Source organism: Fonsecaea multimorphosa, assembly GCF_000836435.1.
Source record: "Fonsecaea multimorphosa CBS 102226 unplaced genomic scaffold supercont1.5, whole genome shotgun sequence".
Lineage (NCBI taxonomy): Eukaryota > Fungi > Ascomycota > Eurotiomycetes > Chaetothyriales > Herpotrichiellaceae > Fonsecaea > Fonsecaea multimorphosa.
Window position 1 is genome coordinate 550,178 of NW_015971639.1, and position 17,325 is coordinate 567,502.

A 17,325-nucleotide genomic window follows, 5' to 3' on the forward strand; every position below is an offset into this window, starting at 1 on the left:
AGTACGGTATTGCCCCAAATTGTTCTCAAAGTCTACAGAACATTTGGTCTGGGGTTTTTCTTTTCTCTTAGGGTCTATTAGTACTTTACCTTGACCCTCCGGCCCTTACACGCCAGACACCCTCGCCGGCTTTTTGAATGCGGCCGCTTCTGGCGTGGCTGCTCCGGAACCCCGACAGTCTGGAGTGTCGAAGCCCTGCCCGCGGCGCCGGGCATTAGGATGATGGTGCTGGCAAAACGGGAATCGGCCCGCGTGTTGTCGTTGGACATTTGGGGGAGGGAGTCAGGACGGACTTGGCCCTCGTATTAGCAGTACCGAGTAGAAAAAAGAGGTTGCGACGATGCGAGGACATGAATTGAACGATGAGAAGAAGGGAGACTTGATTTTACCAAAGCCTTGGAGTGAGTGCGTGAGTGAAGCCGGCGTTCGGCTTAAAGTGCTGGAGGGCGTGAGGTCGTGGGTGGAAACAATATGGACGCTGCCTAACTCAGCCTTGCAAAGGTTGTCACCTCCTCGCATTCCCGATCGGGAATGCGAGCGACCATTCACGGCCAATGGGCAAGCCTTCGCTGTTGCGACGCTCGACCCTCAGAGGATGGGACCAAGAGGTGGCAGAACGAGGTCAATGAGAGAAACGACTCTATAAAACCATCGGCTGGGGCCTGTCTTCGAGTTTAGCTCCCTCCGTCGGCAATTTTAAACCCTCTCCCTCTCTTGGTCAAGCATACCATACCATATCTACACTCACCAATGTCTTCAGTCCCACCAGGGGGGCTGATTCTCGTCACCGGCGCCAACTCATACGTCGGCAGCGTCGCGATCCAGGTGTTTCTGCAGCGCGACTACCGCGTCCGTGGTACTGTGCGCAACGTTGCCCGCCATGCCTGGATGACGGGGCACTTTGGCCCCAGATTCGAGCTTGTCGAGGTGTCCGAGATCAGTTCGCCGGGGGCGTTTGACGAGGCGATCAAAGACGTGGACGGCATCGCCCACCTGGCCATGAACATGGACATGGACCCGCAAAACCAGGCGGTCATCCACGACACCATCGCGACGAACCTGCACCTCCTGAGATCCGCGGCACGAGAACCCAGTGTCAAGAGCGTGGTCATCACCTCGACCTCGGCCGCGTGCACACTCCCGACGACTGGCATGCCGTACAAAATCGACGCAACGACTTGGAACACGGCGGCGATCGAACATACCTCGAAGCCGTGGAACGGCGAGGGCAATCCGCGCTGGCACAGGATCTTGCTGTACGGAGCCGCCAAGGCGCGCGGCGAGCAGGAAGCCTTTGCGTGGGTGCTGCAGCACAAGCCACGGTTCTCTTTCAACACGGTCGTGCCCAAGGTGAACTTCGGCACGGCCGTGGCGCCCGAGAACATGGGCTACCCGCGGCAGATTCTGCTGAAGTCGGTCGACGAGCGGGTAGTGGATGCCGACCAGGTGGATAATCAGCGCAGTGTTGAGGTGCTGAAGAAGATGGGCAAGGCGGACGGGTTCACGTCGGTGGAGGATACCCTCGTCAAGGCCGTGCATACAATTCTGGAGAACCAGTGCGAGAACGTTCCCAAGACGAGGATAGATCTGTTCCACGAGTCTCTGGCCAGTCAGTCATCTGATGGTACTTGAAGGCAAGGCAAAGCAATAGAGTCGTCTTTGTCCGACTTCGGCACGAGCTTCGCGTTGGGAGAAGTTTTAACATAAGTACATGATATTACATGTCTGCAGTCCCAGAAGAGACGAAGAGACCAACAGTTTACTTTCAGTCAGTTAGGTCTGTAGATACAGTACCATCTCGGAGATGGGGCTGAATAGGCTCACTAGGCTGAGCATGGCGCCAAAACTTAGGCTCCTGTAGCCGATCTCCGGGGCTGCTGGGCGCTAGATCAGGGGTGGTGAGGCCCGTCTAGATATCCCTTCCCCTTTATCGCACTGCCTGGCTCGTGGTGCCCGTTCATTGAAGAACTACCGAGTACGATAGAAGCCGCTCGACGGCCCAGCTGGGTAATGGATTTCTCCACCAATTTTCAGAGTACCAGCCCTGAGAGAGGCTTCATCACAGGATGCAAGGAACGAAGAAAGGACCTTTGGTCAAGTCATTACCGTTCACGTGGCGCACCTGGCCAATCTTCCAGTGCAGGCGGATCGAATGACCAAAGTCCTATGGTTGTACCTGGTATACCAAGAAGATACCTAGTGGGAGTGCAGATAGCGATAAATAGGGGGCAGCGATGAGGCAGAAGGGTAGAGGAGCCAGCGCGAACAGGCAGGGTATTCTACCGTACGCAATCACTACGCCTATCTTACTCAAAGCAATAGGTACCTAGGTATGCGAGTGCGAGGTCCTTACAGCGCTGAGTGGGCTCGGGTGTTAGTCTATGATGCTTATTCTCTCCGGGTCCTCCGGCTGTACGGAGTAGTGCCCACAGCTTTTGGAGCTGCGGTGGGTAACCCACGTTTTGCTCAAGCGACACCGGTACATGTGGCTACTAGGCGCTTGCGGACACTGCTGGCGCTGGCGGGAGTCAAAAATATACTCCGTAGGTACAAATGAGACTTACCCGTAGGTAGACATGTCAGGCTGACAGAAGAAGCCCGGTACCTCCATTTCTGAACCGGAACTCCAGAGCTCCTCCCCCTTAAACGTAGGTGGCTGTCGACGAGGCTCCAGGATCGATCATACTGTGACATCGGCTTCCCACTGGCGGAAGGGGTTTCTTTGATCGACGTCCGAGAAAACATGAAATGCGACAAGGGTCAACACTGGCACCATTGAAGAGAAGTAGCCACATTGCGTGGCAGCAGAGGAGCACAAGGACCCTCGAGGGCTGTGATGTCACTTGAAGTGTGGGAGTGTGTCAAGAGTGTCGAGATGTCACCAATCTTAACACTTGAAGCCACCGGGTGCGGAGACAGCCACGCAAAACTTGGCCACCATCCTTGGATTTGGGGCCAAAGCGTGCCGCCGATCCCAAGACCCCAGACAATGCCAGAAGTTTATCCTCGCAAATCGGCTGCCATCTCTGCCATTGTCCTCTGCTTCAAGAAAAGGCATGCTGTGGCTGGTGATCCAACTCGGTCACATCGGTCGATGATCGAGGCAAGGTCGACCAGGTCGACCACGGGTACGTTGTTCCGAACTCTGCATTTTGTCATGATGGCACTTTTCAGGAAGAATTGAGACTTGGGCTGGTACGGGCAGCTGCAGTCTGACCATCTTACCAGACCCAGCCACAGGTCACGGCCATGTATGTCGGAGCCAATTTCAACACTTCTCAGCAATGAAAGCTGCTATCCGAAACACCATTTGTAAATACTCGGTTGACTACCGAGTTCGTAGTCCTCTTGCACCGGTATCGCACCGCTTGTACCTCTCGATGACGACACAATGGACGATTTGAACTGAGCTGTGGCTGACCCTGACTTGTTCCATCCATCTCATTGCGTCAGAGCGGTTGATAGCCTCTTGGGATGGGGTGCGAGTGTGGCACAGAATATGCAATTTCCATCGAATAGGAAGAAAGGAGTCGAGGAGGTGGACAAGGGGCTGCAGGGAAACCCAAGTCAGCATTGAAATGCTGAAATGGCGATCGAGGCTGGTGAGAAACAATCGCGAATGAGAAGGGAGGCAGAGGTGTGGTTCATATGCAGTCTGACAAGGGTTTACCCCAGCACATGCCAGGATGATAGCTGTACGTTGATGGAGACACTGATGTCAGTCACTTTTGTACATTGCAATCAGTGCTGAAGGCTTTCAGCCTACTGCCATTGGGAATCGCGGAAAGGAGCATGCTTATACGAATATTCGAGACCTTGCATAACGGCGACACTGTTTCTTGCCGTTGTCTCTGTAGAGGCACAACGCCATACGACTCTTTCTTGTTAGGCAGTACGGGGCTAGAGTGCTGTCATTGTGAATATGGGATTCGAGGAAATGCGCTCGGGCAGCTGCAGGGATTTGAGGTTTAGGGTTTAGGGTCTCTGGTGGACACTGCTGGTGGAGGCAAAGTGGAGTAGCGAGACGTCGCCTACTTGTAAGATTTTTGGAGAGGCACACAGGAGGGTGTGGCTTGAAATGCGGGAAGACCTTGAGATGGTGGAGGTGGTGGTAGTCGACGCCGCAGTTGAACAAGAAACCCGGTTTTTGTTCCTTCCAGGTTCCCCACTAGGGAGTAAGTCAGGCACCGTGACCGTAGAACAAACAACCAGGGAGTCAGGGAGCCAGAGAACCAGGGAGGCAGCTCTGCTCACCACTGACCAGCTCGCGAAAATGATGGCCTGTGACGTAGGGCCATTGCTCGTGTACTTGATGGGCTGTTCTCCTCCCTCGTCCATCGCGTTTCCTAAAATCTCCATGTTTACCTAGCTCTTAGCTCTTGTACTATTACCATACTATTGCCATCCATCAGACATCTAATACCCCAGAACAAAAGAAGACAACTGAAAAGAGTGCGCTGGCTGAAACCTGACAGCAGCGCGGAATCAATGCAGCAAATAGAGTAAAACAGCTGATGACAAGTAATCGGCTCTCTTCCTCCTCATACGCCTACTACAGCTTCCCACCCACCCCGAACAGAGACTCACCTCAGTCCAAACGCTCGACGCCAGAGACAGTCAGAAGTTACAAAAGCACAATGCCTTCTCCTGCGGCAGGCAGAACCTCAAATGTCCCAGAGACACCCACAAAGACCGGCAAGAACCCTGCTTCATCCTCTACTTCCAAGCTTACTGGTGAAGGCACTCCCGGTCGGAAACCGCCCAAGCTAGGCACGTCCAAGGCAACACCAAAGAAACTAGATTCGCCGAAACCGAAGCCCGTTGAGGAGACCACCAAGCCAGTGGAAGAAAAGGGTGAGGAGGTCCAGGAGGAAGCCCCAGAAGGAATCAGCATGAAAGACACCGAAGAGCCTGGTGGCAAGATCAGCCAACCCGGCGACGACACTGGCGCCGAAACCAGCGAACTTTCCGAAGCTAACCCCGAGCCTATCCCTGAAGATGATGACGAGGAGGAGGAAGAGGAAGAAGGAGAAACAGTCCGCGGAGGCAGAGATGCTGCCAAAGACGAGGGCACTGAGGGAGATGAGGAAGAAGAGGAGGCTGGAGAAGAGGGCGATGCCGCCGAAGAGGCAGAGGACGAGGCCGAAGGCAAAGGAAAGGGTGCTCTTGGCGGCCTTGGAAAGGCCACCAGCGGTGTAACCGGTGCCGGCAAGAAAGTCGCGGGTCGCGTTGGTGGTGCCAAAGACACTGCTACTGGCGCCGCCGGCAAGGCCTCCCAAGGCGATGTGCAAGGCGCCGCGGAAGATACGGCTGGTGATGTCAAGGATACAGCCGAAGATACTGCCGGTGACGTCAAAGACACGGCTGAAGACACAGCGGAGGGAGCAAAGGAGACCACCGAGGGAGCAGCCGACGACGTTCCCAAGGACACTGGAGACGTGCCTGATGTCGAGGAGACAGCAAATGGCGTTAAAGGTCACGCTGAGAAGGTCGCTGATGAGGTCGAGGAGACCGCGGAGGAAGGAGTCGACGGAGCGGCCGAGGGGCTGCCTGTCGATCTGTCCATCTTGAAGGGTCTCAAGGTCAGCGAGAACGGCGACATCAAAGACAAGGCTGGCAATGTGGTCGGCAAGCTTAACGAGGGCGATCCCGCCGATCTCGAGGGTTATGAGATTGGCGATGATGGTGAAATCCTCGACGAAGACGGCGACGTCGTCGGTCGTGCAAGCGTCATTCCAGAGAAAGCTCAAGAACTCGCTGGCGAGGCCGATGCGGAAGGCGCGGTCAACGGGGTCAAAGATACTGCAGAGGGCGCCCAGGATCAGGCAGAGGATGCCGTTGACGGTGTCAAAGACACGGCAGAAGATGCTGTGGAGACGTATCTTCCGGACCTAAACGTCCTCGACGGCTTGGAAGTCCAAGAAAATGGAGACATTCTGGACAAAGAAGGCAACGTCCTGGGCAAAATCACCGAAGGTGACCCTGCAGACCTCGTCGGCATGACAGTCAACGCCGAAGGCGAAATCCTGGACGAGGATGGCGACGCGGTGGGTCGTGCAGAGACTCTTCCTCAACCAGTCAAGCAAGCCGTTGAAGAGGCTGCCGGCGAACTCCCTGGCCTCGATGCACTTGAGGGTCTGGAGGTACAAGAAGATGGCGCGATCAAGGATCAATCTGGCAAGACCTTGGGCAAGATTACCGAAGGTGATCCGGCTGACCTAGTCGGGCGAACTCTCAACGCTGAAGGTGAAGTCTTGGATGAAGACGGCGATGTCATTGGCCGTGCAGAAGTTGTGCCTGAAGCCGCCGGGGCCCTCGAGGGCGTCGGGGAGGAAGCCAAACCAGAATTTGTCCAGGAAGCATTCGAAAAGGTGGAAGGCCTTCAGGATCAATTGAAGCCTAATCTCACCATTGTCGAGGGCCGCAAACTCAACAAGAAGGGTACTATCCTCGACGACGAGGGAGAGGTCCTGGCCAAACTCGTGGAGGGTGATGCAAAAGCTTGCGCTGGTAAAACCCCCAACGAGAACGGCGAGATCCTCGATAAAGACGGCAATGTGATTGGCCGTGTTGAGGTCGTCGAAGGAGAGGCTGCCGAAGAAGCCATGAAAGAGCTTCATCCCGAATTGGTTGAGCAGCTCGAAGAAGCGCAGCAGGCTGCCGAAGAGGCCGAGAAGCAGGCAGAGGAAGCTGGCGACCAGGCCGATGTTGCCGGCAAAGCTGCAGATGCTGCCGAAGGTGCTGCTGATACCGCCGAAGGAGCGGCTGACGAGGCTAAAGACGCAGCCGACAAGGTTGTCAAGCCCGACTTTGCTCAACTCGAGGGCCTCAAGGTCAACAAGAAAGGTGAAGTTGTCAACGAAGATGGTGATGCCATTGCCAAATTGGCGGAAGGTTTCGACCTTGAAGCTGTTCGTGGCAAGAAGATCAACGAGAATGGAGAAATCCTGGACAAGGATGGTAATGTGATTGGCAGAGTTGAATTCATCCCTGAAGCTGTTGACGAGGGTATCGTCGAAACGATCGAAGAAGCTGCTCCTGAAGTTCCTGATACTTCGATCCTCGAAGGCCTCAAGGTCAACAAGAAGGGTCTAGTTCTCAATGAGGACGGTGACGAGATCGCGAAGCTTGTGGAAGGCGATCTTGCTGCCGTTGCTGGCAAGAAGCTCAACGACAAAGGCGAGGTTCTGGACAAAGACGGCAATGTCATCGGCAAAGTTGAGATGATTCCCCAAGAAGTTGAGGAGGAAGTTGAAGAAGCTGGCGAGGAGCTTGATGACGGCCGGCCTTCGCTGTCCATCCTCGAAGGCCTCAAGGTCAACAAGTCTGGCAAGATCGTCGACAACGACGGCAATATTGTCGGCGAGTTGGTTGAAGGTGACGCCAAGAAACTCTGGAAGTCTGGTGTAACCTGCGACGACCAGGGACAATTCTGGGACAGCAAGGGCCATGTCATTGGCCGTGCACAGACTCTGCCTCAGGAAGATAAGGAAGAGGAGGCCGAGTTCGCGGGTCTTGAAGGCCTCACTGTTGTGGCTGATGGATGGGTTGAAGATGAGAATGGCAACAGAGTAGGCCGCATCGTCGAAGGAGATCCGAAGAAACTTGTCGGTCGTGCGGTTGACGAAGATGGCGACATTATCGATAAAAAAGGAAACGTCGTCGGACACGCCGAGAGATACGAGGAACCGGAGCCGGAGCCAGAAGCAGAACCCGAGAAGATTGATCTTTCTGAGCTGAAGGGTTTGACATGCAACAAGCAGGGCAACGTCATCGGACCTGATGGTGTCCCTGTTGCTCGCCTGGTCGAAGGCAACCCCAAGGAGCTTGCAGGCCGCAAGATCGATGAGAATGGCCAGATCTGGAATGATCAAGGTCAAGTTGTCGGTCGCTGCGAACTCATTCCTTTCAACGAGCGTGAGGCCAAGCCTGAAGGACCTTTTGCTGGTCTTGAAGGTCTCGTCGTTGTCAAAGACGGATTCGTCGAGGATCACGAAGGCAACGTTGTCGGCCAGGTCGTCGAGGGCGACTGGAAGAAACTCCTCGGTCGTGGAGTTGACGAGGATGGTGATATCATTGACAAGTACGGAAATGTCAAGGGCCACGTCGAGCCATATGAAGTGCCCGAAGAGGAAGTTGTCGAGGAAGATCTCTCCAGTCTCGCTGGCAAGACCGTCAACAAGCAAGGCAAGGTCGTTGACGAACATGGTACCATCTTCGGTGAAGTGTCTGAAGGTGACGTCAAACGTCTTGTTGGTTGCAAGGTAGACGGCAAAGGACAAATCTGGTCCAACGATGGCAAAGTTATCGGTCATGCGAGACTCATTGAGGGCGGCGATGATGGTCGTGCTGAAGGACCCTTCTCCAACTTCGAATCCGCAACCGTTGATAAGGACGGCTTGGTCAAGGACGCCGCCGGAGAGATCGTCGGTCGCGTCACGGAAGGTGAGATTAAGAAACTGGTCGGTCGCAAGGTGGATGATGATGGAGATATCATTGACAAGAATGGCAACGTCATTGGCCATGCGGAACGATGGGAGCCAGAGAAGAAGGAGCGAGAAGTCTCGCCCATGGCTGGCCTACGCGTGAACAAGGAGGGTGAAGTCCGTGATAAGAACGGAGATGTCATCGGAAGACTGACCGAAGGCAACTTGCTTGCTTGCATCGGCAAGGAAATCAACGACAATGGCTATGTGGTGGATCAAGACGGCAACAAGATCGGAGAATGCACGTTGCTTGAGAACATCCCCGACGAAGAAGTTGATGAGGAACCGACGCCCGAGCAACTCAAGGAGGAAGAGGAGCGTGAGGTCGCAAAGAAGATCTCCAATATCATCAACCAGACCTTGGAAAAGATGGAGCCTATCTGCAAACAGATCACAGATGTAAGCATACTCATGTTCTCTTGTCTTAGAATCATGCTAACACATCATCACAGCTTGTCGAAAAAGCAGACCGCACACCCAAGGACGAGCTCGACGAAGAAAAACTCGTGCAAGATGTCAAGCCTCTTATTGAAGAAGGCTCTCGCATCCTAGGCGAATGCAACGGTGCGATCCGCGGCCTTGACCCTGACGGCCATATCGCCGCCAACGCCAAAGCCAAGGCTGCCAGCGGCGAAGCTTCTCCAGAAGAATACCGCGTGGCCGAAGGATTGAAAGAGCTCACCACTCAGGTTGTCAAGACTATCGACAACGCCAAGAAGAGAATCGCGGACATGCCTCATGCGAAGAAGAAGCTGAACCCACTGTGGGCGCTGTTGACCGAGCCTCTGTTCCAGATTATTGCTGCTGTCGGCCTGCTGCTGAGCGGTGTGCTTGGCCTGGTGGGCAAGTTGCTCAACGGCTTGGGTCTGGGTGGTTTGGTGAGCGGTCTTTTGGGCGGCTTGGGTGTCGACAAGCTGCTGGGTGGTCTTGGTCTGGGCAGTCTGGCGGAAGCCATGGGTCTTGGTGGTGGAAAGAAGAAGAAATAGGCGGTGGGCGGATTTGACTTGCCATTGCTGGTGGGTACGAGCATTGAGATGGAACCTGTAACACTACCTTTTCTTGGGTCTTGGGTATGTGGGATGTTGACTGGGTTTTCTTATGTCTCTCATATTGATGTGGTGGGATGTATATGTGATGGATAATGACGACTCTCTCGTAGCGATTTGAATGGAAAAAGTGTTCTATAAAAGAATAGTATTATGCTTCGAGGTCTATCCAACTCGTCAATTAGCTCATCTCAACCTACCCTGGCATCCTACTCAGAGCAACAGTGCGTCTCTTTTTTGTCTATGCTCATCACGTGAGCAGCTTCGCCAAGGCGTGAAGAGATTTGAATCCTCCATCGTTCGAACTTTTCAAGAAATAATAACAATTACCTTGATCGCCCACATTCTAGTCATAATCATGTCGACAGGGACGACCTCGCAAAGATGTCCTCCACCTTCATTGTCCGTCCGGCCGGCGCGGACAAGGATCCTTTTAGAATCGGGTTGACGGCCGTATCCATGCTTTCGCTGAAGCTCAAGTCCGGCGACATCTGCGAACTCCGGGGAATCACGAATGACAAGGACAAGGACAACAATGCTAACAAAAGGAAAAAACTCGCCGTGGCTTGGCAGGGGTTGGGGCCCGGCATGAAGGACTCGATTGTGCAGACGTCGAGATTGCTGCAGGAAGCGTACGGGTTGAAATTGGGCGACAAGGTGGCGATTTCGCGGTGGTCGCATCCGATGCAGAACTCGCCTTCTGTGACGCTGCAGAAGGTCGGCGATCCATCGGAGGATGCTGACGCCGAGGACTACAAGGCCTGGGCGAAGAAGATTGCCGCGACGATTTCCCCCGCGGGAGAATATATGGTTGTGTCCCAGAAGATACAGTGTCCGCCGCCAAAGTCAGACCACGGGGCCGTACAAACGGTCGAGTTTGTGGTCAAGGACGTGGGTGTGCCCGACTCGTTGTTTGCGCGCGTCACGAGGGACGCGACGTTTCGAATCATCAGCAGCTCGGAGACACTGTCAGACCAGCAATCTATGGCCATTGTTTTCCAACCGACGCACCTCGGTGGGCTACAAGAGCAAATTGCTCAGGTACAAGACATCGTAAGCGATCTCTGCTACCCGGTTGCGAAACAGCATTTTCAAGCATACGAGCCGGTCCAGGGCCTTCTACTATATGGTGCTAAGGGAACAGGCAAATCTGCACTGATTGCCGCTTTGGCCGATTGCGAGTGGCCAACGGTTCGTTATTGGAAACCAGGCACGGAAATCTACGCTTCGACAGAGCCCTGCCTGGTAATTGTCCGGCCAGAGTATCTCACTAGAAGCCCCAATACCTCTTCAACTTTGTCCAGCGAGTTGGACTCTTTGTTTCAGCGGATTCGCGGAAGCCCGACCCTCGTCGTCGCTGAAGCACGGCATCCCAATGATATTGACGAAAGACTGCGGACAGAAGGCAGATTTGCCGCCGAGATCGAGTTGCCCATTCCCTCGGCGCTTCAAAGGAAAGAGATACTGCTTGCGCTGAGAGGCAAGGACAGTGTCCCCACGGATGACCTTTTACAGGAAATTTCGGAGAGGACTCATGGATATGTGGGCGTCGACCTTAGGGCTCTTCTCCGGGTTACGATTCGCTTTGCATCTATGCACCCGCCACCTGCCGGCGCAGAGCATGACGAGAAGACTCAGTTGGTAGTCCAACACGCAGACTTTGAGACCGCTCTGCAGCAGGTCCGACCGTCTGCCTTGCAGGAGATCTTCCTTGAGACGCCCAATGTGCGATGGACCGACATCGGTGGTCAGCACGAAGTCAAACGTCAACTGCACAACGCCGTGGAGCGGCCGTTGAAATTTGCGGATCGCATGAAGAAGTTGCGCCTGCAGCCCAAGAAAGGAGTCCTTCTGTACGGCCCGCCGGGCTGCTCAAAGACATTGCTTGTCCGAGCTCTGGCCACGGAGGCGGGTCTGAATTTCTTGGCTGTCAAGGGTGCAGAGCTGATTTCCATGTATGTCGGCGAGAGCGAGAGAGCAACGCGCGAGGTATTCCGGAAAGCCCGAGCGGCCAGCCCGAGCATCATCTTCTTTGACGAGATCGATGCGATCGCCTCTCGTGGAAGGAGCGGCAGCGATCTCAACGTTCTGACGACGTTGCTCAACGAGATGGACGGCTTTGAGGAGCTCCGCAACGTCTTTGTGGTCGCTGCAACCAACAAACCGCAAAACATCGACCCGGCTCTGATGCGTCCCGGAAGATTCGACAACGTCGTGTACATCGGCCCGCCGGATCTCGAAGCAAGAAAGGAGATCTTCCACAAGCGCCTTGACGGGGTTTATGAGAGCCAAAGCAGCAGCAGCAGCAGCAGCCTCGATGACGACGTGCGCGAATTCGCCAGCTCGACAGAAGGGTTTTCCGGCGCCGAGATTGTCGCCATTTGCCAGAGTGCTGGGGAGAACGCCTTTGACGCCGACCGCGAGATCATCGTATCCGATGACATCAGGAGAGCTATCGGCCAGACCCCAAAGAGTATCACGAGGGAGATGCTGTTAGAGTTCGAGACGTGGAATGCCGCACGCATGCGGTAGGAGCGGGCGGCGGTGGGCGTTCTACAGCCGCAAAGAAAGACATCGGCCCCCACCCCCTGAGACGAGGTTTGTCTGTGTCTGCTGGGATGGGTAGGAAATCAAGCATGGCCATTTGGCCTGCCCCGTGTCTCAATAGCCAAATCATTCATCGTCTTCCAACGAAAGTATTTCTGATCCGGATTGACGACGTGGTTGTCATTGCCCAGCCCGCCCTCGTCTATGGGTCTGTAGTCGGCTCTCCCGTCGCCCATGATGAACCTCAGACACACAATGGGTCCACGGTCCTCGTACTGGCGCTGCAGGGCCCTTTCCCTGAATGTGTCCAAGTCGACGCTCTTGAGCTCGATGTCCCCGGCCCCCGCCGCCGTCATCATCATCCGGGCAATCTGGCGGAAACTCGCGTGCGTGCCGGCAATCCTCAATTCTTCGGGCACGTTTTGGGAGCCACCCTCGCGCATCGCCATCTCGGCGAGCCGACACAGCACGCGCGCAATGTCGCTTATGTCCGTGTAGCTGATGACCTGGTCCACGCTGCCCACGGCCTGGTAGACGTCCTTGGCCGTGTGGAAGCCGTACCAGGGCCCGATGCCGCTGTGGAGGAAGAGGCCGTTGAAGATCCGGCAGACGCGCATGTCGCTGCTGCTGCTGCTGCTGCTCTCCCCAAGGACCACCTTCTTGGTGTGCTCGTAATGCCGCTTTTTCCCGTCCCATTCCGGCACCCTGAAGTCGTGCAGTCGGTGGTCCACCCCGAACTCGGACGGAAAGTACAACTTCACACCCGTCCTGGGTAGCGCGCTGGCGATCTTGTCGCGCAGGCGGGCGCCGGATGTTGATATGCTAGATATATGTAAAGAGGAGTTTCGTGAGCACTGGGTTCCAGACTTGGGCTATCTATATTCCTTGCCAGAGAGGGTGTGGGTTGAGTGTATGCATGAAAAAGCCCGCCAGCTGGAGACTCGGAAGATGTGTTCTGAATTTTGTATGTCTGTGTGTGTGTATGTGCAAAAGGGTAGTTAAAAACCAGGTGTAACAGAAGGAACTCACGCGTTGATAAGCACATCAACCCCGTCCAGCGCCATGACCAGGTCATTTTCGTCGCACTCGTCCCCCCCGTCCTCCTCGACGATGCGCACCTCGGCGCCCAACTGGTCCCTCCACCTCTCCGTCCTGGCCGTGTGGCGACGAGCAAGCAGCACGAACCCGGACAGCCTGGGACGCAGCTCGTCTGAGAGAAACGTCTCGGTCAGCCGCATGTCCAGGTCGCCCGTGCCGCCGGCCACAGCGACGACTGGTTTGGTCGGGGACGGCGAGAAGGGGAAGGACTTTGCGGCGTCCTCCATGGGCGGCCAAACCCCAGTGCAAATTCTGCTTTGGGAGCGGTTCTTTTCGGCGCGGTATTTATTTCATGCCCTTGTCCCCAATATGATGGAGCTCTGGAAATTTTGGGAATCACAGTTTATTATTCTCGGGATTATATGTGCGCGAGGCTGCGGCTTGCGGGGCACGAGGCGGGGCGCGGGATTCCTCGCTCTGGAGGGGCTGCACGGCTGCACGGCTTGAATCCAAGGGGAATTTCTCCAGCGAAGCCTAGAACCACGAGCAAGAACAGAAGAAGACTTGTCTGAATGTGCACTGCTCTAGTGGCCGTGGAAGAAGTCTACATTTGATACGAAGACCGCTCCTTGCATGGTAGGAAAGCGAGTTACGACCACGGAGAGAGCCGCCGAGCGAGGGCGACTTTATATATGCACATCGCCACTGGCTGAGACCCGTGGGACAATAGCAGCAAGGTCGTTGCGAGGTATAAAAGACTATTTTTGTTTTCTCTGTCCAAATCCTCCAAATCCTCCCCCTACGTACAAGTGACTTGCGCCATCAGAGTTTGGCACTCGGCCTCAAATATCCTGCAGCGCTGTTCAGCACCTTGACCGCGCCATCCATCATCTCCGCCACGATCTCAGCTGCAGTCTGGTTCGGCGTGTTGACGAGACCAGCGACCTGGCCCATGGGTCTTTTTTTTAAGGAGAAAAAAAATCCCGTCAGTAAACCTTCCACGAACCTTATGGGGGCGGTAAAGGGGGCTTTTTTACTTGGAAGAACACATACCTGAGCGTTGACTGATCCTCAATCTCCTCGGTGATGCCTCCGATCTTCTCCAAATGTTCCATCTCGTGGTGCAGCGCAATGATGCCTTTACTTTGCAGTTGCTGGATCTCGTCTCGCCGGTTCGTCTCCCAGTTCCGCACGTAGGGCGTGGCCAGAGCGCGCAAGGGCCGCCCCGTCCAGATGGTGGACTTGATGGTGCTGTCAAAGTCGGCGGCGATGATGGCTCGCTTGGCCGCCTCGGGCGCACCGGATTCTTTGGCCGTCACGAATCGTGTGCCCACCCAGACCGCAGAGGCGCCGAGCATCAGGGCGGCTGCGATGCCGCGGCCGTCGTAGATGCCGCCGGCGGCGACGAGTTGGACGGGTTTGCCTGTGAGTGGGGAGGTGTATTTCTTGACCAGATCTGCACAGGCGGGGATCAAGACACTTTACGAGAGGGAAATTTAAAAGGTTAGTAAGTCATTTTGCGATGCTGGCGTGCAGGACATGCTAAATGATGAGGCACAAGCATTGCGACCCCCTCGCAAATAGATCGCGTTCTGACTCACCTCGTCGCAGTATCGCCCGTGTGTCCACCGGCTTCGCCTCCCTGGGCACAGATAATGTCGGCACCAGCTTGACACGCCTTATGGACATGTTTTGGGTGTCCGATCATGTTCATGTAAAGCACGCCGTTCTTGTGGAGTTTGTCGACGACATGTCTGGGCGCGACGCCCACGGCGGAGACGAAGAGTTTGGCGCCGCCGGCGATGATGATGTCGACGAGTTCGTCGAGGGTACCTTTTGTGTAGTCCAGCTATTCATTTGGGAGTTAGAAGCTTGAAAGAAGGGAATTGGGGTGTATACGAAGGTCGAATGACAGGCATGGTCTGTAAATGGAGATGGTAAGGATGGCACCAAAGGAAACAAAACTCACATTGGTCTTGCGCGCATTGCCGCCGACTTGAGGGATCAACAGGTCGACGCCAAAGGGGAGTGATGGGTCCTTTAGACCAGCCTGCTCAAGCAGAGTTCGCAAATGTTCAGCCACTTGCAAATTCCTTTGCACAACCAAACTTCGCATACAGCCTCGTCCGATCCGTCTCCCGGGATCCGGAGGGGTCGAAAACAGGCTGCTGCAAGGAGTTCGGAGACTGTCATCAGACTCACTTTCAACTCATCAATCATCTCCTGCAGCATCTTGGGCGTATATCCAACTCCACCGATCACGCCGAGGCCGCCTTTTATAGGATTTAGCATGTCCCCACACAGGAAGAAGTTAAACGAGCCCAAAGGACACAAGAGATCGAGAGAGTATACATATATGTAAGTATCTACCACGTACCGGCATTGGACACTGCGGCCGCGAGAGGCGCACCAGACGTCTGGCCCATGCCGGCCAGGAGGATCGGGTGCTGGATGCCCAGCAGCTGGGTGACGGGGGTGGTTATCGACATGGCTGCTGTGTAGAATAGAACAGAATAGATATAACAACAGGAGGCAAAAGACAAGACAGCGAAGATGAAGAGTAACAATATTCAGGAACAGCCCTCCTCGAACGAGTCAGTCTCGAAAATATGTCCGAGGCCCGGGTTGTCAGCAATTAGCCAGTGTGGACCACCTGCACCTTGGGTCACTGAGATGAGGATAAGCGAAGATGGTTGAGTATTAAATCAGGTGCTCAATTCGTACATATAGAAACTAAGGTAGTAATCATCTCTCACATCTCCACAGGTCTTACAATGCGACTTTTTTCTCGTAATATGGAAGGGGGTTTGGTAGATGCTTCGGCCAGACGAGCCTTGAGCCGAGTCCAGATGCGGGATGCCGAGGTCATTTGCTTGTTGCGACGACGCAGGCCATGGTTCTCTCTCTCCAGGCTTTCTCCACGGGCTTCAATGGGCCGGAGAGCGAGAGAGTTTCAATACTGGGCCCCGGCGATGATACTAGCTCTCTCTCTCGGTCAAGGATCTGATACGAGTCGTCACTTTGTTCTGCGGAACTGACTACTGTGAACCGGAGCCTTGCCATGCCACGCCTCGTACCGCATCAGGCTGAACACCGCCTCCCCCCGCATACACCAACCCATACCTAGGTATATAATCAATTGTCCACCCACCCATACGAAAATAATGCGCCTAACCGACCCCATCCATCTCACCCCAGAAGACATCGATGCCGTCGCTCCCGACATTGCAAGCATCCGACACTCATCCTTGACCACCACGCCGCTGGGCCAGCTGAGATACGGTCGCGTGCCCCACGCCGAAGCCCGTCGATGGCTGGAGTCGAGCACCCGGATCGAGCTTGAGAGCGAGCTAGCACGATACCCCCGGATTGCCAGTCTGGGCCGCGATGAGTTGGGCCAGCATGTCACGCGGATGGAGCACCTTGTCATCCGCGATCTGGATCTCGAATTATTGCCACCCGCGTGCCATTCGAAATCACAGAGCGTGGAAGTGTCTGGTGGTGGTGGTGGTGGTGGTGGTGGTGGTGGTGGTGGTGGTGGTGGTCGACGTGTCGTTGCCTTCGCAGAATTCATGTACCATCCGTCGACGCAGGAGCCGGCAACACAGAGCACGCACATCTCAGAAGATAATCCGCCAGCCTCCTCGTCAACGGACGACAAGACCACCCCACCGACCAGTCTCGGTCTCGATCTTCTCCCGTCATCCGTCCACCGCGAACTGCACGAACACTGGGACCGGACCGTCGAAGACGCCCTGTCGGCGCGGTTCGGGGCCATGCACTGCTTCGAGGTGCGCGGCATCGGCACGCTCGCGCCGTCGCACCTGCGGAAGGGCATCGCCAGCGAATTACTGCCGTGGATCTTCCCCTGGGCGGACAGGTTGGGCATTCCCGTTGTCCTGGCAGCCACGCCGGCGGGGTACCCGTTCTATCTGCGGCACGGGTTCGTGGAGATAGACGACGGGAAAGGGGGTTCCATCGAGTGCGACATGGCCGAGTGGGGAGGGATCGGGATCCATCGACATGTCCTGATGATAAGGTGGCCGAAGCACACGGAGCTCTGAAACCCGTGACGTGAGCCATAATGCTACCTACCAAGGGCGGGGACGCGACTGGTCTGCAGCGTGTAGCTCAAGCCAGGTGTGTCGGCGCCCCGGTAGAGTCATCGTTGAGGAGGAATTGCCATGTCGCCCCCCTGAGTCTCCAGG

At 55.4% G+C, this 17,325-nt stretch overlaps 6 protein-coding genes across 6 annotated transcripts; 4 read left to right on the forward strand and 2 right to left on the reverse strand.

The window, feature by feature from the left end:
* Nucleotides 1–750: 750 nt before the first annotated feature.
* Nucleotides 751–1,632, forward strand: Z520_03407 (uncharacterized protein; the record flags this gene model as incomplete). The annotated part of the gene is made up of 1 exon (XM_016773918.1): nt 751–1,632. One exon carries the CDS (start codon nt 751–753, stop codon nt 1,630–1,632), a length of 882 nt encoding a protein of 293 aa, XP_016634864.1.
* A 3,005-nt stretch (nt 1,633–4,637) lies between these two features.
* Z520_03408 (uncharacterized protein) lies at nt 4,638–9,472 on the forward strand (the record flags this gene model as incomplete). Its single annotated transcript, XM_016773919.1, has 2 exons — nt 4,638–8,885; nt 8,939–9,472. 2 exons carry the CDS (start codon nt 4,638–4,640, stop codon nt 9,470–9,472), a joined length of 4,782 nt encoding a protein of 1,593 aa, XP_016634865.1.
* A 444-nt stretch (nt 9,473–9,916) lies between these two features.
* Z520_03409 (uncharacterized protein) lies at nt 9,917–12,064 on the forward strand (the record flags this gene model as incomplete). Its single annotated transcript, XM_016773920.1, has 1 exon — nt 9,917–12,064. The coding sequence occupies one exon, from the start codon at nt 9,917–9,919 to the stop codon at nt 12,062–12,064; it is 2,148 nt and encodes a 715-aa protein (XP_016634866.1).
* A 98-nt stretch (nt 12,065–12,162) lies between these two features.
* Nucleotides 12,163–13,404, reverse strand: Z520_03410 (uncharacterized protein; the record flags this gene model as incomplete). The annotated part of the gene is made up of 2 exons (XM_016773921.1): nt 12,163–12,901; nt 13,109–13,404. The coding sequence occupies 2 exons, from the start codon at nt 13,402–13,404 to the stop codon at nt 12,163–12,165; spliced, it is 1,035 nt and encodes a 344-aa protein (XP_016634867.1).
* Nucleotides 13,405–13,939: 535 nt separating this feature from the next.
* On the reverse strand, nt 13,940–15,606 carry Z520_03411 (uncharacterized protein; the record flags this gene model as incomplete). The annotated part of the gene is made up of 6 exons (XM_016773922.1): nt 13,940–14,075; nt 14,171–14,596; nt 14,719–14,966; nt 15,087–15,167; nt 15,320–15,390; nt 15,495–15,606. The coding sequence occupies 6 exons, from the start codon at nt 15,604–15,606 to the stop codon at nt 13,940–13,942; spliced, it is 1,074 nt and encodes a 357-aa protein (XP_016634868.1).
* Nucleotides 15,607–16,281: 675 nt separating this feature from the next.
* Nucleotides 16,282–17,181, forward strand: Z520_03412 (uncharacterized protein; the record flags this gene model as incomplete). The annotated part of the gene is made up of 1 exon (XM_016773923.1): nt 16,282–17,181. One exon carries the CDS (start codon nt 16,282–16,284, stop codon nt 17,179–17,181), a length of 900 nt encoding a protein of 299 aa, XP_016634869.1.
* Nucleotides 17,182–17,325: the final 144 nt, after the last annotated feature.